This window comes from Lepisosteus platostomus, chromosome 15 (genome assembly GCF_059453375.1).
Source record: "Lepisosteus platostomus isolate fLepPlt1 chromosome 15, fLepPlt1.hap1, whole genome shotgun sequence".
In the NCBI taxonomy this organism is placed as follows: Eukaryota; Metazoa; Chordata; class Actinopteri; order Semionotiformes; family Lepisosteidae; genus Lepisosteus; species Lepisosteus platostomus.
The window spans coordinates 12,051,769-12,071,127 of record NC_142625.1 but is presented as its reverse complement, the minus strand read 5'-3'; the positions used below and the strand labels follow the sequence as shown (position 1 = coordinate 12,071,127).

Sequence of the window (19,359 nt, the reverse complement as noted above, 5' to 3'; positions counted from 1 at the left end):
TATCGCTGTACAACACAGGTTTGAGGCAGAGTGTCTGTTAATAAAACAGAGCGCCTTCCAATACATATAACTACTGCATGATTTCTTTATCAGTTCCAGCTAAATGAGGGGAATTAAACAAGTCTGAATCTCGGAATGCCAATTGTAAAAATAACCCTTCTTCCCTCCTTTGTTTAACTTAAAGAATTTTGCGAAGAATTCCTTAATCACAATACCATCACTTAATTTACCCAAATACACAAATTCTTGCCAGAGCCAACAACAACCTATAATAGTGAACTATTTTTATGTATTCACTATATAAGAAACGAACTGAAAATAATACTCTGATCGCGCTTTGGACCATTGGGTGCAGTACATGTCCATTACCACTACAAGGACAGTTTTTTTAAAAGAAACGAATGTTAAAATGTTTCCAAAACGTCCACTTGTGATTCTTTAGCTGCTAAGTGACGCGATTCCGTATAACTATCAAGTGATGTTAAATCACTACATTTATCCTTTTATAATAACAGCAAGTGGTGTTCTTACTATGTATTCTTAGAAAAGGATAAAACATTATAACTTTTTATGAAGTACACAATATAAGCTTAATAATGTTAGAACAAGCACGTTAAAACCAGAACCCACTAAGTTACCAAGTTAAAGACTTTGATGAGTAAAATATTTATGAATAATTAAATGTATTTATGATGAAGGTGGAAGGTTGTGTACTTTTGTCCAACGGAGCAATCTTGCTTTTATAAAATATGCCGACTTTTTAACGTTTAATGATTTACATGTTATAATACACAGTTTACAATTATTAAAAGTCTAAAGAGTATACAACTTAAATTATTCACTGGAAAAAGATTGTCTCTCTGCAGTGACTGGGAATTGAAACCGGGCGTTTTCTGGCGACAGCTTAAATGCTGTACATGAGACGTTAAGCTTTAATAGCTTCCACCTGTCGGTTTTACAAGGTACTTCTGGATACTATTATCATAATTCGATTAAAATGCGGTATGATGTGCCACGCCTACATAATTTTAACACAGCGTACTCCGCGCATTTTGAATGGCTGGATCTGTATATGAATATAATTATATCATTATTTAGTTCTTTAGATCCATGATTCCATATTATAATCCCTATTAATCCAATTCTAAAAAGTATGCGTTTTTTACTGCAATAACGAGCGCAAGTATTCATAGAAAAGGTTAAAACATTAACTTTTTATGAAGTATATAAACTTAATATAGTCAGAAGGAGCACGTAAAAACTTTTCCAAAATAACCACAATATGCAACCGAATGAGACTTTGATGCCTATAATGTTTATAAAGAAAGTGGAATACTGGTGTGCATTTTTTATTTAAACTACCAATACCAGCCATATACAGTTTACATAATATGTTTATATTTCTAAATTTATATCGATTGACCTTAAGATACGTTATGCTCCAGTTCTTTTTATGTCCAGCTACTAAAATTTCCCTTTAGTTGTAAAATTCATATTATGCAGATTTAAACGTGCGCAGTAAAGAGATTAAATTAAGCAATCGTTTCACTAACAGCCAATGCACCACAAGTGTCGGTCATTTTGGCCAGCCAATCACATACTGCAGTGTAATGAGCTAAACTGTAGATAATTTTGCGCATTGCAGGGTTTTACCGTGCATTTTGAATGGCTGCATCTGTAATTGAAGCATATTGGTTTAAATGCAAAGTGTATTGTGTAGTGCAAAAAATACAGCATAAGTTACTCAACAACCTTATTAGTAAAATGAGCATTATAAAGCAGTCTGTGGACAAAGTTATTTGGATTTTTTTTTATTTTGCTCTGTGACAGTAGTTTGTAACGAGTAATTTTATTTCTGCTTGTGAATGAACACTAATTTACCATTTCTTCCTATAGGAGTTTCCTTTAACAAATTGCAGTTTTTACCTTTAACAGAATGCAGTACAGTATAAGATACTACATGTTAATAATATTACATTTAATTTACTATGTTTGATTTCAGTCATGGGTGACATGATGGCACAATGGTTAGCATTGCTGCCTCACGGCCTGGGTTAAATTCCAAATCTGTTTCCAAATTCCAATATGCTTTGAGTTTGTATGTTCTTCCTGTCTTTGCGTCCGGATTTCTCCCACAGTCCTGCATCTGTTGCTTGCCAGGATAGGCTTCATCTCACCCATGACTTGAATTGGTTGATCGATTAGAAAACGGATGGATGGATTTCAGTCATGCATCTCAGCATTTTCTGTGCTGTAGATAAGATGTTTTGATTTGTGATTTTAAATTGCTTTTTAAGCTTTTTGTTTTTTCTGCTTTCACTGGTCTTGTCATAGCGCATTGTTAAAACAACTTTTCTTTGCATATGTAAACTAATAGCAAATGAACAGTACAAACTGTTTGATAATTTATTTGTGTTGTGTGTTGGAATAATACTGCATGTAGTTTAACAATGATCATACACTGTGTCCTTCCCTATTTGCAACTTTACCAAAGTTTTAAGGTAATATGGACAATTCTTCTGATGGCCTAAAAATTAACATGTCTAATATTGGTTAGATTTTATACATTAACATTCTTACCGCCTGCAGTGTATTTATGGTTATTAAGATATTTCCAGATGCAGTTTTCATCACAATATACCATATTAAAAATGTATTCTATATAATCTTTATCTAAAGATATAATCTTGACCATCTGCAAGACAAATTCAATACAAAGACCTCATGTGCAATACTTCGGGAGCTTATCTTATTGTGCTGCGCAAACTTTAAATTTTATATTAATATATTATCTACTATTTTAGTCTAATTAGAATTTAAAAAAAGTATATGGCAGCTTCTCTATAACCTTCTTATTTGATGAGGTTAGATGGTACTATGGTATATGGATGCCTGTGGTGATCTCTTAAAAATACAGCTAATAATAAATTGGTGTATTAGAATCCTTCAAGATATTTTGGAGTACACATCTTAACGAGTTTAAGGAGGACAGATGTGTTCAGTACCGGTTATATTGTAAAAGGAAATAAGAGACATTCTTCAGAAAGTCCTTCTCAAAAGACTGGCGCTGAAAAGCCTGCATGATAGTACCTGTGGTATTTGCCATAGGTGGTCGTGTTGTAATTGTTTGCTTACTGGCTGAGCGTGCCTGTTGCTTGTTGGATTGCTTTGCTTGTAGTTACTAATACTTAGTTTTCCCTCTCTGTGGTGTGTGGTATTGGGGTTATATCATAGCTCTTCATACAGATACGGCTGCGGGGCTCCTGGTCCGTAGCATCCACCTGGTTACGCAGAGGCTGAACTCTCAGTGGAGACCCGATATGAGCATCTCACTTGCAGCGCTTGAGCTCCTGGCTGGTTTGGCTAAGGTAAGAAGAAAACACAGTGGTAAAATACAGTAAAACCTCAAGGTAAGCTGGTTCTATATTTGCGATTTTGCCTATTCGCATGAAATGTTTCATGACCACTTTTTGCTGCAGACCATATCCACAGGCTGCAAAGCAGGTGTGTAAAATGCAGGCACCCACTTCTTCCTCTTCATTCTGAACATGCATCAGTCTCAGTAGTAAAGGATACAAGGTTAACAGTTTATGTAATAGTGCATCATGGGTTGTGCTTTGGTTATTAATTTTCCTTCAGGAAAGCATTAGATGTGCATGGTTTGTAGTCCTGTTATCAAAGCAATGTGGGTGTTGTGCTGTGAAATAAAAAAGAAACACTAAAAAAATCCTTTGTGTCATAGTCCATGTCATAGTCTCAGTTTTCACATGGAAAATTATAAAAGACAAAATTAGATGAAAGAGAATTAGACAAACTGCAGGAGAGTGAGTGAAGGGAGTGGGTATATTTAATTTACTCATTACTGTGCTGTAATAAACTTTAGTTTCAGTACAGCAGTGCTTCATTTATAATAGTAATCAAAGCAAAATGTAAACAAAATTAAAAATTAGTTCACTAAAAATGAAAAAATCTAATACAAACTAATCTATATCATAACATTGAACTAATGTATTTGTATTCATTTCAAATAATTTGAATTACAGGGGGAATGATATTACTTTTCAAATCTTCATTTTCATAACTTATTTCAGAAATGTTTTAAAAGTTATAACAAAAAATATTACTACAGAAATGCTTGTTTCATGATTTGCAATACCATTCCCAATTTTCCCCATATGATTTTAAGACCCATATTTGCCATTTATATCCCAACCTTTGCAAATATCAAGATTTGACTGTAAATTCCCCATTATATGAATAAGTATTATATTTTGCTATACTTTTTCACTTTTGTGATCCTTAACCCCAGCTTTTAAGGGGACCCATTGTATTTTTCTTGTACTAGGGGAAGGTTTATCAATTCTTAATTTGAGTACCTAGCAACAAGGTATCATGTATTACTTTATGGAAAATACTGTTTTAAAGCAAGTGTCGTTCTGTTACTCTTCAATACCTGTAATGTCTCTGTAATACATAGAAATCTGTGTTGTTTATATTTAGCATTATTGCATGTCAGTTCTGCATTTATCAGAAATTAAATTTCTAGAACCTTGGCTCTGCTGACACTTATTTCTAATTTAAAGACTTAATGTTGTCCCTTCATTGTACTGAGCTGTTTATCAGTCATTCAGTAATATACAGTAATAATGTGCATTACAGCTAGTGATAGTTCAAAACATCATGCAAAAATGACTCGGGAATGTTCACAACCAGCTTGATTAACTTGCCTGGTTCTTTAAGAAGCACAGTTCATTTAAAATATTGATATCTTATTTTAATAAAAAGCTTTGTTCTTTTTAATGTGGCTCTGTCTTTGTCTGAGACACAGGTGAAAGCTGGTGTAGAGAGCTCGGACAAGAAGCGTGCCGTCAGCTCTGTATGCAGTTACATTGTGTACCAGTGCAGCCGCCCAGCCCCACTGCACTCCAGGGATCTCCACTCCATGATTGTGGCAGCATTCCAGTGCCTGTGTGTCTGGCTGACTGAGCATCCTGACATGCTGAACGAGAAGGCATGTGCACACTCCAGACTTTTTAGAAGTACATTTTAATATAAGTCATATACAGTGGCTATCAAACGTATTCACTCCCCCCCCCCCCCGGACTTTTTTGCATTTTATTGTATTACAATATGGAATCATCATAATGTATGTATTTGGGAGTTTTTGCTATTGATTGACAGAAAACATTTTTTAATGGCAAAGTGAAAACAAAATGCTGCAGATCATCCTAATAAATTATAAATATAAAATGGAAAATAACTGACTGCAATCTTATTTATCCACTTTGAGAAAATATTCGGTAGATCCACGTTTGGCAGAAAAAACAGTCTTGAATAAGTTTCTACCAGCTTTGCACATTTAGATGCCTTTCTTGTTTGCTAAGTTGCTCAAACAGCAATTTTCAACTACTACCACAGATTCTCGATTGGATTGAGGTAGCTCTGTGAAGTTGTCTCCCCTACAAATAGCACTAATGATGAAACACACTGCATTCGTTTATTGCTGCTTTTGTGCCGTTGAAAGTAACATTCATGCCGCTTTCATTACCAAGGCATAGCACCTTATTTTTCTGAGCCATGGCGTCACTCAGCCCCCCTACAACGGCGCAGGAGAACTGAACCAATCTTATTCGTTAGTGCTGCTTTTGTGCATGTTTTTGCCATTGAAAGTAGCGTTTGTACTTTTTTCCTTCCTGAGATATAGTGCCTTCTTTTTCAGGGTGTTACGTCACTCAGCCCTCCTACAACTATGCAGGAGAACCTAACTGGTCTCATTTGTTTGTGTTTGTGCCATTAAAAGTAGCTTCCCAGCCTCTTTCCTTCCTGAGATATAGTGCTTTCGTTTTCCGGCTGCTGTTTTCACCTTGAAAAGTGAACATTAGCAAATATTAGCATTTTTTTAAAACAGGCTTTAACTATCAAATCTGTAGAGGTAATCAGTTACTCATTGTGTACTTTTTACATGAAAAGTCAGTTCAAATGTTGATGACAGATTCAACCCTTCTTTTGAGCCACTAATTTAAAAAGGTTAGAACTAGTACTTAGTACTTATTTTTTAGGGGCACTATTTACTAAATTAATCTAGGTAGTTCATAACACATCTGAAAAACAGCATGGAATCTCTACCATTTCATACATACAGACCTTGGTAATATTTGAAAATAGTACCAACAGTACCATTACACAAGATGTAATGCAATAGAGATGGGTCATACAGTTGCATTTCTACCAGAGTGAGCTCCATGAAGTTGGCCCTGCTGATGTATCAAAGTTTCCCTACAACCATGCTTAACAGTAGGGATGGTATTCTCAGGATGATGTTCACTGTTACTCTTGCGCCAAACATAGCACTTACCGTTGAAGCCAAAAGGGTTAATTTTGGTTTCGTCAGACCATACAGTCTTCTTCTATTTGGTCTTAGATTCTCCCACATATCTTCTGGAAAAGTGTAGTGGAGTTTTGATGTGAGTTTTTTGTCACTGTTCCATAAAGCCCAAATTTGTGAAGTACTTAAGCAAGTGTCAATTATCATTTACACAGTTTCTCCCATCTCAGCAATGGAAGTCTGCTTTTCCTTTACAGTTGTCCCAGACCTCTTGGTGGACTCCCTGACTAGTACACTTCTTGCTTGGATACTCAGTTTTTCAAGACACCCAGAGAGATATTTATTCTCAACTCATGTGAAACACCATAATTGCACACAAGTGGACTCCATTTAACAGTTTGTGACTTCTAGAGACATTTGGCTGCACCAGAGCCTGTTTGTGTGTTATAGTAAAGGGGATGAATGCTAATGCAATCACTTATTTTCTGTTTTATATTTATAATTAATTTAGGAGGACCTATAGAATTTGTTTTACTTTGACATTATAGAGTGTTTTTATGCCGATCAATGGCAGAAAATCCCATTGAGCCTATTTCCTATATTCTGTATTGTAATATGTAAAATGTGAAAAGGTCTAAGTTAATACTTTTCATAGCTAACGTAAGCCAAGAACACACTGCATTTCAGTTACCTTTTGGCTTTATTTGGAAAAATAATGTAAGTTACTCCGTATTGTATTTTATGCCATTCTGTCTTGTCTAGTTGTCTCAGTGAGTTATCTATGTGTTTGTGACGGTGTGTTTTACATTGTTGTGTTCTCAGGATTGTTTAATAGAAGTGCTGGAGATTGTAGAGCTGGGGATATCAGGAAGCAAGTCAAAGACCAGTGACCAGGAGGTGAGGTACAAGGGAGACAAAGAACACAACCCTGCCTCCATGAGGGTAAAGGATGCAGCTGAAGCAACCCTTTCATGGTGAGCTAACATCTGGAAGTCACTTTGTGTTTCATATATATACAGTGCCAAAGCAGACGTTTGTGAACCCCCAGTATTATGGGAGTTTTAATTTCATACCATAAAACCCTTTTTACTCAAAACTGGTCTATTCTTAAATAACTAAAAGGGTTTATATTTACCAATTCTGTGCTTTTGAGACAATGTTGTGTAAAGCTGAAAATGAATAAGAATTAGTATATGTGAAAAAATACATGAATGAATACCATGAAGTTTATTTGAACAATTGGGGATAATTAGAATCAGATGTTTAAATAATTTGTTAAGGTTAAATTTGGTTAAAATGTAGGCAGCCCTGTGAGTTTGTTGGTTTTGTCTTTACCATATTAGTTCATGTAAACATGCTACAAGGTTTCGTAGGTCCTTAATTCATGCAAGTGAACTCTTAGATGTCATGACTTTAGAGCTTTGTAAGAAAGCATGGTCCAATATTCCTGAAAGCAGATCCAAGAGACAGCTAAACAGTTACAGGAAATGTTGCTGTACCAATTACTGATTTTAAGGATTCATACTTATTTACGAGGATATTTATTGTTGGATTTTTTAATTCAAAATATATGTCTTTCTATCATATGTTTTATCATATTATCTTAATCTGTTATTAAGGTATAATTGTTATACATCTAAAACATATGAGAATATGGGACAACAAAGGAGGTCCAGAAACTTGTTCTCTGCACTGTACAGGCATTACACAGATAAAATTGATGTTGAATGTGTAATTTCATCATTTGGATTAGAAATAACCACTTTCATTACTTTTTCTTTAGGTACCTGCATAATTATTGCCTGCTTATAGATGTCTGTTTTTAAGGTGTATTTTTGTCATCTACAAGGCTCCCCATTACTTTGTTTCCTGTTGTCTTTATAAGCTTATTTTTCTGTTTGTTGTTGTGTTGCTGTTCTGTGAAAGCATCATGCAGGTGCTTGGAGCCTTCCCTTCTCCCAGTGGGCCTTCCTCTCCGTGCAGCTTACTAAATGAAGACACACTGATAAAGTATTCCAGACTGTCCTCCACAACCAGACATAACTTCCGGTATTTTGTCCTGGATAACTCAGTCATATTAGCCATGCTGGAGCAACCCCTTGGGAATGAACAGAGTGAGTGTGCCTGCTTGGGCAAAAAACAGCTAGGCTTGGAGCACTCCTCATTTAAAGGGGGAATTGTATTAAAAGGGAGAAGCATTGTATTAAAAGGACCAAAAAAGGGATTTTGGAGTGCCAAAGATGCTCACCTGGAGTCTAATCTGATCCCTATAGTTGGACAGTGAATCTTCTACCATTCACAATACGACTAAAACAAGGATTCCCAGTTTAGTGGCACAAAAAATGGAATAAAATGCTTGTGGTGGACAAGCTGTTGTCTTTTTGACATGCAACAGTGGTACTTGTGACCTATACTTGTAAACACATACTTTCTTATAAGCCTTAAAACAATTGATAACCTTGACATATGCTCTTAAACATACATAAGCATACATATGCAGTAAAATATACATAATCACCTAGCTCATGCTAGTCATAGCAGGAATATCATTTCTTTTTGGAGAAACAAATGTAATTACATAAATTCTAATCACAGTATTACCAGGACAGACAGTCCTGTGTGTGTTTAAAAAGCATTAGGTAATGATATTGCTGTGTGCATAAGGGCTGAATACTTGTAAGTGCACATTAAATCTCATTTAATAGGGTTAACTTTTAATTTTAGTCATTTGATGTTCCTGATTTATAGTTTACTGGTAAGCTAGGGTTTCATAGTCAATTGCTGCACTATGCTCCTTAGCAGATCCCTGCCCATCAGTGACAGTGTTGATACGAGGGATGTCGGGGAGGCATGCCTGGACAATGCAGCTGTACCACCAGCCAAGAGGAGGAAGGGCAAACCAAAAGGTAGGTGATTGGCTCTGCACTGTCAGTTATTGGGCCACTATGCTGATTAAGCTCAGTTCTTCAATGTTGAAGGGAAAGACTTTGAAAGTGGGTACTTTTATATTACCATCATCTGGGTGTTTAGGAATAGTATTGCATATAAATTAAAATGTGCACAAGGATTTCTACAGATGTCACTACAGTTATTTTTGACTTCATATATATGTGGGTTATTGGCAGTTCTATTTAAGAATGTCCCTAGATTAAATATGGGATTCTTTCCAGTCAATGGATTCTCTTTGTGTAGGTGTTTGTTCCAGAGAGTCGTCCAACCCCCAAAAATGATGTTGGTGTAAAGTTTAACGTTAAACACAGACCATTCCCCGAAGAGGTAGACAAGATTCCGTTTGTGAAAGCTGACCTAAGCATTCCAGATCTGCATGAGATTGTGAATAAGGAGGTAAGAGGAAGAGTCACTTTTCCACATCAATAAACCTAGGATTTCACTCACCAGAATACTTTTTGAATGTCAGTCCAAAACCTTACTGTTACAGCCAATAGATTGTAGAGGATTACAAATACATAGGACTGTAAACACATACTTCATAGTACTATAAGCCTCTCTATTATTTTTTCAGCTGATTTAGACCTTTCAAAGGATACTTCTTTTCTTATTACTGTTCTTATTACTTTCTTCTAAAAATATCAATGTTTCTTAGTAATGCCGCTAATGTAACATTGCAGATTTATTTGCGGAGGTTCAATTCAATCCATTTCAATTCGGAGGTCCTGTAAAGCTGTTAACTATACAGATTGGATGTAGAACAAACCACTTAAGATTTAAAAGGAACCTTTTAGTGCAGACTCTTTGCATAGTCAAAACATAAATGAGTTAACAGAATTCTCAGGTAAATAAACAGATATTGCTATAAGTGTATATAGACCAGATTGTCTTTTGGCTGACAGGCTGAACAATTCATGACAAGTACGACAACAATGAAGTACAGTGATCCTGAAGTGAGTTGTGGATAATCTGTCAGTGGGATGAGGGGTTAAGATTCACAGGACTGTTTTCTGCTGCTTCTCAAGCAACATAACTTTTGCTCTTTAATTTTAATTTTGTACATACCGTGACTTCCCAAAGCAAAACAAAATGGCTCGCAAATTACTTTCATTTCCCTTTTTAATAAGTTTGTTAGTCCATCAGAGCTCTTTTCATTGTCTGTCCTTTATCCAAAATTCACTCTTGTTTGCAGAGGCCTTTGCCAGGAATATCTCGGAAGTGCTGCGCTTCAAGTTCATTGCAGGATTTACCATTATGAAGGAGCAGTTTTTTGTATTTTAATTAAATAAGAACATGGTCCCCGATAAAATAAACATATCTCAATGCATGATAATCAAGTTGGGTTGTTGCAATCAATTCAAAGACATGGGTCTCCATCTTTTTGGGGAGTTTGGGTGATTTGTGTGCAGGATATCTTTCCTTCTGGTGGCAGTCGCACATCTCTTACCTTGTTAGGTAGAAGAGGAATCTATTTTTTAATTAATTTTAAATAATCTTTTTGCCTTCAGCTAGAAATGCAGCATGATAAACTGCGTAATGTGATGGTGAAACAAATGGAGTATGAGACGGCTGTGGAGCGGCAAAGCGAAGACCGCTGGAGAAATAAGACCTTTCCTGACCCCCTCATAGACTGCAAACCCCCTGCTCCCTCGCAGGAGTTTCAAACCGCCCGCCTCTTCCTGTCACATTTCGGTTTCCTCTCGTTGGAAGCACTGAAGGTACAGAAGACATGGGGGGAGGTGCTGGCTTTTCATGGAAAAGTGTCTCAAATCTTGTAGCTGTCATGAAGCTACATGAGCATTTCTGACTCAAAATGTCATGTTTTAAGTAGAGAATCAGAAAAGGCTACAACAATATGTGCAAGTTTGCATACTTTTCATGTTTATATTTTTACTGTGCATAAATAAATGATAAAGCACCTAGTTCTAAAATGTAATTGTTGTGTGGCCAGAGCTTGTAGATATTGTCCATTCAAAGTAAACTAGAAACAGTATTTTTTTAATATTTATTTGTAATGTTAAATATCTCCATCTCAAATTATTTAATAATAGTGCAAATTACTTAGTTCTCATGTTTTGTTATGTTTATTGTACAATTGTTTTCAAAATATAAATGATTCTTAGCTAAAACAGGGACAATGAAAATGTCCCCTGTCATTCTCCAGGAGCCTGGCAACAGCCGATTACCACCTCACCTTATTGCACTGGACTCTGCCCTGCCAGGATTCTTTGATGACATTGGGTACCTGGACTTGCTGCCCTGCCGCCCCTTTGACACTGTTTTTGTATTTTACATGAAGGCAGGACAAAAGAGCAGCCACGAGGTGAGAAAGGTCCTGTGTTACAAAACTCAGTATAAATTTTTCCATTCCATATGGAAAGTTAGATACCTACTATTCAAAAAGGAATTAAAAATCACCTTCGATTTTTAAGATAAAACCTGTTTAAGTACTGACAGTGACTGAAGTGCTGTGTTCTGTATGATTTTATTATATTGCTGCCGTGTTAAGTCAACAACAAAGAAAAAAGGAAGTTGTAGTTGTATTGAGATGTCATGGTTAGGGACATGCTGTAAATGAGCTCAGTCTGTTCTGTTAAAACATTAACCATTCTTTTCGGCTATGCTTCAGATCCTGAGAAATGTTGACTCATCAGCAAATGTCCAATGCCACTTTCTGGAGTTCTTACTGTCTCTGGGCTGGCCTGTGGATGTGGGGAAACACCCTGGCTGGACTGGTAATGTGTACACTAGCTGGTCATTAAACACCGGTAATGGCAGCGAAAGACAGAACCAAGGTGAGAGTCATAGTCACTGCTAGTTTTTAGTCTTAAAAACCATGGTTTCAAATAAAGTGGGTCACATTAAATTAGGTTGAACCTCATTTTACTGGTCAGTTGTTCTTCTCCATAATACAAAGAAGTTCAAAGCCACCCTCTGTTCTTTAATTATAATAATAATAATCATCATCATCAGTCATTATGCTTATAATAATTGCTTACACTTATATAGCGCTTTTCTGGACTCCACTCAAAGCGCTTTACAGGTTATGGGCACTCCCCTCTGCCACCACCCCACCTGAATGATTTAGTGGCAGCTATACATCAGTTCTCAGTGGTGTGGGGAAAATGAAACCAGGTCATAGTTGGGGATTATTAGGTGGCCATTTAATATCTATCAGACAATAGTCCTGAAAGGCTTGAAGTGACATTGATCTCCGGGGTCATGTCACTTGCCAGTTGACAGGGATTTCTCAAGCAACAGTGCAGAATTGGCAGAGCACCACCGTTATTTTACCAGCGCTCTGTTTTCCTGGACCACTGCAGACTTGCATTTCTGCTTGCATTTCTGTTGGTGAGGGGTACATTTCCCCCCCATCTGGTAGCTGAAACTCCAGTATGGTGCTGCTTTATCTGTATTTGGTGACTTGAACGTGAGCAGGTCAGAGGAGTCTGCATTCATTGTTCTCATTCTCCCCTATTTGTGTTCACAGGGTTTTTAGCCATAAGGTAAAACATGAAAAACACAATTGGCTATTCCAAAGTATATTAATTCAACAAGATATTGTTTGTGATGTTAATGGCCTTATGCATAGAAAGCTTAACACCTGAAACATAATTTGTTCTATGTTTCAACATGGCATTAGCCTTGGCTTCTTTTTTTGTTGCTGAAGCCGCTTCCCACTTGAACAATGATGGTGATTCTAAATTTGTATAAAGAATCAAAGGTGCTGACAGTGAAGTGCAGTTTATGGCAGCCCTTACATGCTTTTTTGCTCTACAGAAGAGGCAGTCACTTTAGAGGATACTGCTGGAGGTGTTTTCAATGGAGAGAAGAAAGTGCTTTACTACGCGGATGCTCTCACTGAAATAGCCTTTGTGGTTCCATCATTAATGGACTCTTCCGGTGAGGATTCGGGGTTGGATTTGTTTTAGTGCATTACAATTTAGTATTAAAAATGTTTCAAGAATGTCCATATTTCTGACTGTATTTAACATCCCTTTTTAAAAACAAAATCCATATAATCCAGTTTATTATTTAAAAATAATGATTTCTTAACCATTGCAACTATAAATTCAAAATTCCATATAAAATGTTTATTCTGAACCAGTACCATTCATAATAAGTAAAAGATTATGTATATGCAAAGTGCCAATATTTATTTTAATAACATTGTTTTTTGTTGTTTTTGTATTTTGGATACAAAACAGCTTAAAATTTAATGTGTATACATTTAACTGATCTATTTTAGCTTTTAATGGAGTTCTCTGTTTTCACTCTGATCAAGTAAAATAGCATTCAAAATAATCAAAATTGATGATCTTGTCTTTTCAGCTGATTCGTCAGAGAACAGCTTCCCTTCAATGGAATCAGATTCCCAGATGGATCTACTGCCAAGTTTACTGAAACAGTCCAGTCTCACACTGGAGCTCTTCCCAAACCACTCGGAAAACCTCAGCTCAAGTCAGAGGGTAAGTGCTCTGAAGAGGATTTTCTCTGTAGTCTTGAGCCAATACAGGTTTCTGACACTTAGAAATAAATAGAAATATTTCCTATTTTCAAAAGCTTAGTAAAGTCTTGTCTTCATACAATATACAAAGATAATTTGTAGAGGAACTTTTCAGTTGTTTTAGTGATTTATGTACTTATTGAGTGGTCACCACTGTAATCGCTTGTCCGTTTACAATAAATGTAGTTTAATTGTGTCAGTGCTAATAGGGTTTATATTCTTTTCATTGATTATAAAAATACTTGTGCTTAGTATCACCAGAAATCCCATAATTCATGCTTAAGGCAGGGTTTTATAAAATGTATTTAAGTATGCAAAGTGAAAAGTACGTAATTTAAAATATCTGATCTAACTCCCCAAAGAAGTCCAAAAATGTTGCTCCCTGCAGAAGAAAAATCCAGTGCAGTGATGTTGTCTTATTGGTGTTAGAAGCTGTTTTGAAAATACTGTATGTTTGCATTAGCTGAGTCCCACAGTGAAATCCAAGAAGATGCCTCCAGGACGGACAGTGCCCCCACTGGGCCCAGAAACCAAAGTGTTTGTTGTCTGGGTGGAGCGCTATGATGACATTGGTAAAATTAAGTTTTTTTTTACTTATTTCTTATCCAGAGATCCAGAGTGAATACAAGCTTGGCTAAATATTCAGATACTCTAGAATCTTTAATAGATGTTAAGTATATGGAATATTTGATATTCATTGTATATTTACAATGAAACTGAATGCTTTTAGGAACTCAAATGTTTGTTCTGCAAATCATGCAAAGGTAACTTATTTCATTTTCTATTTCTTACTCATTACTCATTCACTCCTTTGGTTATTGTGATCAGTTTTCTGTACCCTGTCATGCAGAGTCTGTTTTTTTTTCCAGAAAACTTCCCTCTTTCAGACCTCTTGGCAGATACAAGCACTGGAGTGGAGGCAACAATGAACAGCAGCACTTCACTCAGGTATCCCATTCCCTTTGGAGACTTGGAAAAAGTGAACCAAATGGGTCTACTGTTCCCTGAACTGCAATAGTATACACAGGAGGGTGTTTCATTGCCTCAGTGCATTACCATTGAGAACCACTGTTGAAGTGCAGGTCTTTTGATGGCTAACACACTCTTTTCATCCCTCTTCTCTGTCTTTCTTTGTAGGCCAACCATGTCAGAAAAAGATGTCCCTGTTATTTTTATTCACCCTTTGAAGACTGGCCTGTTTCGGATTAAGCTACATGGAGCTGTGGGAAAGTTCAGCATGGTTATTCCTCTGGTGGATGGCATGGTCATTAGCAGGAGAGCTTTGGGTGAGAGCATCAGGAGTTGGAAATGCTGGACCAATATACAGAACAAATTACCTTACTGACTTCTTTTAAAGGGGAATTGCAGTCCCAATTTTCAGACCGTTATAACTCGATAACAAAATAAGTATCGCAAAATTGTGAATGAAGTATGAAACCATGAATTTTGAGAAACTACTGTATGGTCACCATGTTGCCACAGGCCCAGGCGAAAGTGAGAGTTTGCGAATTGTGACATGAAAGTGTCCCTTTTTGCTCACTAGTCACTGTAAGCAAATGAGAAATATAGTCTCATAACAACATTAATCCTTTGACTTTTTGAACTTGCATTGATAATTTTAAATGATGCCTCACTGTTGAGCATTTTTCTGTTCAGAACGTAGTGGTCGCACACAAAACAGAGAATCAGCAGAAATTTGAACTGTTTCCATGAGAGATGGGTAATAAACACAGGCACTGATGTTGGTCCCATTGACAAATGATCTTCTTGATGAGATTCAGTGGTGATGTACGATCAAATAAGTACGGGTTAAGCAACAGACATTTCTCCTTAGAAATATTCAAAAATGATCTGTATGCTGAATTAATATATAAGTAGTATTTGTCAGCAAAACCATTTTGGGAGTCAATATGCTGAATTCAAATCAGCACTTATTGCCAATAATTCATTATAATCCCGAAAGTTTCTTTTTCTCTGGAAACTGAAGCTAATATTAATTAAAATTTACACTAGCATGAAAAAAATAACCTGTTTCTATACATTTATTTGTTCTGGCTTTTTTTCAGGATTTTTGGTCCGACAGACCGTGATTAATGTTTGCCGAAGGAAGAGGCTGGAGAGCGATTCTTACAATCCACCCCATGTACGGAGAAAACAGAAAATAGCTGAGATTGTCAATAAATATCGCAACAAGCAACTTGAGCCCGAGTTCTACACCTCACTGTTCCAGGAGGTGGGGTTAAAAAATCTGAATCCATGACACGGACAAAATGGACAGCTCAGTTTCTTTCTAGATTTTTAAACTCTTAATTTTATCACTACTTGGTGGTTGTGCGTTTTGAATGCAGAGATAAACAATGTGTTCCATAGGAAAAAAAGGCACACCATCACGGCCATGCCAGCCAACTTAATGTCCTGGTCCCGGGATCTTAATCCTAACCAGATCCCTACACGGAGGACCTTCAATCTGTAATCGTCACAGTACTCGATAGGGTGAGAATTAACAGCTTGATAGCTTCATTTGAACACAGAAAACATCAGCAAACAATAGTAAAAATAAAAATTGGACAATGTTGCAGGGTTTTGTTAGTCAAATAGTGCAATTCCACACAACCTTTCAAGTGGCCTTTTAGGACCAAATCATTTGTACAGAAGTCAAGCGTTGTCACTTTTCCCAAAGAATCCAGTTCAGTCCTGCTGTTGGTCATCTTATCTTATTGTTATTCATGGAGCAGTTCCTGCATAGGTCTGTCCTTTGCTTGACATTCTTGATTACTGTAATTTTGTCTGTTTTGTCATTTTTGTTTGTCTAGCATAAATGGAACAACATGTAAACACATTCAGAGTGTCCCTGTAAATATAAAAAGGGCCTTGACCATTCACAATTACTAATATACATCTAATGGTACAGTGTTAATGTTTTCTTCCTCTTACAAGGTCATGAGATGAGACACCACACCAAGTCATCTTTAGGACTTTATTTTTTTTAACACAATGTGACCTTCTAGTCATTAATGTGTCCTATTTTTAAAAATGGTTTCAGACAGATGGAATTTTTCTTCAGCTCTGTTGATTTTCTCAGGTTGTTTATCTGAAATAATTTCCAGCCTTATATGGTATTCAGTGCACATTTTAAAAAAGGAAACCTGCCTTTCAGGGATCCTATTCCATTTTAGTTGAAAAATGTGTACTGAAAAAACCAAACACCAAATAAGTCAGAAGGTGTGAACTCATTGCACAGAGCTGCAAAGGCCAGGTATTCCCTTGTCTTGATCTGATTTCCCAGTTAAGATAAAAAAATACCTTTTCTGACCGATAAAAATACTTATTTATTTCTGGAATTATGGATCTCCTATCTTACCCAGTGATATTCAATAATCACGTTGCTTACCAAGGAGCAGAACAGACACATTATTTTGTTCAGGAACTGTCAGACTATGACACTGTATCATTTTTATTATTCACAGTCGTTGACAGTTGTTTGTCGATTAGTACTAACAAAGTGGACAGCATTTCAATGCAAGCAACCCAAGTCTTCCTTCTTCCTTCTTATGTCTGCTCAGATCCTGAGTAAGAAGAGTAGCAATATTTTTTTTGATGTGGGAATGCTCCTTCCATAGTTTAGGAACAGTTAAAATCAGGTAATGCATCACCCCTCAGTACCTGTTTCAGGCCGTCAAGACCATGTTTTGCTTTTTTATTTTTTTCATTGACCAATTTGATCTTTCCTTTAATACTGTTACCTATGAGCTTTGAAACCCCCCTGTTTTGAGCTTAGATGATCCTAATAGTCCATTTCACCACAGAAACATCCCTTCCTGATTATGCTGTTTGTCACTCGTATCTTTTGTTAACATAGCCACGGTGTTCTGTTGTTGTTTTTAATGTGTTAAGATTGAAACAGCTTTTAAATCTTTTCACTTAGGGTCTGCACGTTGCATATGCTTTAACAAGTTACATTTGTAGACGTGTTAACAGACATTGTTCACATTGATTCAGAACATATATGAATGATGTTGCTGGTGCTTTAAAAAATGTGATCACTTTAATATATCTATGAACTGCATTTTGATCAGTTTTAAATTATTAAATTTAACTGCTTTTTTGCAAGTGTATTGAGAAACTTCTTTTTATCCTGTTACCACTGGCACTTCAACTTGATTATGTACTTAAAAGACAAAAGCAGTTCACTTATAGCATCCTACAAGGTTAAATGATGAATGATGTAGTGTATATTTACAGAACCATTCATGCAAAGTGTCAGGAAGAAAACCTGTGCTTTTCATACTTCATGAGCTATTCAGACAAAGGGCCTGAGTGAAGTGAAGTATTTAAATTATGTCATGTGGATTTATAATCCGGAATTATAATTACAAAGGATTTATAAAATATTCAAGGGCTTAAATCGTATTTGGATAAATATTTTGTGGAGCTGTCACCAACATGACCATCAGTAGCACTGCCTTTACCATGCTGGAATCCCTCTCCTGAACCTGTTCTGTTGGTTATGTCTGTATGACCCCCCAGTGGATTTTATGTCAACATTGTCAAGTCTTTCTCTTGTGTGTTCCAAATATGCTGTGTTATACCTAGAAAGCAGAAAGTGTTATTGGTGTTCCTACCCAGATTCCACCTAATGTTCTTAAAAAGAGAAGTTAGAACATTGAGATTCAATTATTGTTCACAATTTTGGAGCTTTTGGCCATTGTGAGGGTGTGGAGCTGGTATTTCCATTATGCAAAAGCTTTCTCTGACTGGAAGTATACAGTTGAAGTTTTTATACTGTTTTAAGGTGGTTTCAAATTGCTGGATAAGTCAAACACTAAATCTAGTTAAAGGCAATTATATTCAGTAAGGTTTTCTATGCTTAGTGAGAGTAAAATGTGAAACTTTAGACTGTTGAATTATCTTCTGAAGAAACAAAAGTATATTTGAAACGGAATGTGTTCCACTTTGGTCATGCACATATGGCTTTAGACTGAGCTATAATATTAAAGTTGTCATGTGTGTCAGAAAATATCATGTACAATCTTAATCTCAGCATATTGCATAAACGTAGTTTTTTTCTGTTATGTTCCTATAAAAATAATTCATATGTTCTCTGTAAATATTGCAGGCTTTAACTTGAGATGTATAGAAATGGAGGACTATCTGTAAATATAAAGATGTGAAGTATATTTCATTTGTCTGTATCTCTTTATTCATTAGGAAAGGCACAAAAAAGCTTGTTTGTATTTATGCCAATTATATATGTGCCCAAATGAAACACATTGGATATTGAATGTAACACATGTATTGAATAAAATTTTAAAGAACTTCTTGTCATACAGAATGGCATTGTGGATTTTGTCTTTCTACACCAACACTAAACCCCTATTTCTGATGTTTTTATTGTATTTGAACTCTTGGTTATTACTGAAGTAATAACTTTTCTGATTTTATTGTTTTTGTCTCAGTTAAAATTAGCACAAAATTGTACAAGTCAGTTTGTGACCCAGTCGTCGCTAGTTTGAGCTCTATCATCCAATTGTGATCTGTGTTCCCCAGGAAACTACACAGTTGGCTGCACAGCTCTGGT

At 36.1% G+C, this 19,359-nt stretch overlaps 1 protein-coding gene across 11 annotated transcripts in view; it reads left to right on the top strand.

Annotated features, from left to right (window-relative positions):
- The window catches only part of ralgapb (Ral GTPase activating protein non-catalytic subunit beta), a 54,575-nt gene extending 35,462 nt beyond the window's left edge, over positions 1-19,113 (top strand). For 6 of the 11 annotated variants that reach the window (XM_088608266.1, XM_088608264.1, XM_088608263.1 and 3 more), the window contains 15 exons: positions 3,235-3,368; positions 4,829-5,011; positions 7,148-7,299; positions 8,252-8,439; positions 9,125-9,231; positions 9,518-9,670; positions 10,783-10,992; positions 11,439-11,597; positions 11,904-12,069; positions 13,055-13,177; positions 13,607-13,743; positions 14,245-14,353; positions 14,651-14,729; positions 14,919-15,067; positions 15,848-19,113. In XM_088608266.1, the coding sequence (XP_088464392.1) occupies positions 3,235-3,368; positions 4,829-5,011; positions 7,148-7,299; positions 8,252-8,439; positions 9,125-9,231; positions 9,518-9,670; positions 10,783-10,992; positions 11,439-11,597; positions 11,904-12,069; positions 13,055-13,177; positions 13,607-13,743; positions 14,245-14,353; positions 14,651-14,729; positions 14,919-15,067; positions 15,848-16,041 (2,243 nt within the window). In that variant the 3' untranslated portion in view covers positions 16,042-19,113. The remainder of the gene's footprint in view (positions 1-3,234; positions 3,369-4,828; positions 5,012-7,147; positions 7,300-8,251; positions 8,440-9,124; positions 9,232-9,517; positions 9,671-10,782; positions 10,993-11,438; positions 11,598-11,903; positions 12,070-13,054; positions 13,178-13,606; positions 13,744-14,244; positions 14,354-14,650; positions 14,730-14,918; positions 15,068-15,847) is intronic. The other 5 variants (XM_088608265.1, XM_088608260.1, XM_088608257.1 and 2 more) reach the window with 2 other exon arrangements.
- Positions 19,114-19,359: the final 246 nt, after the last annotated feature.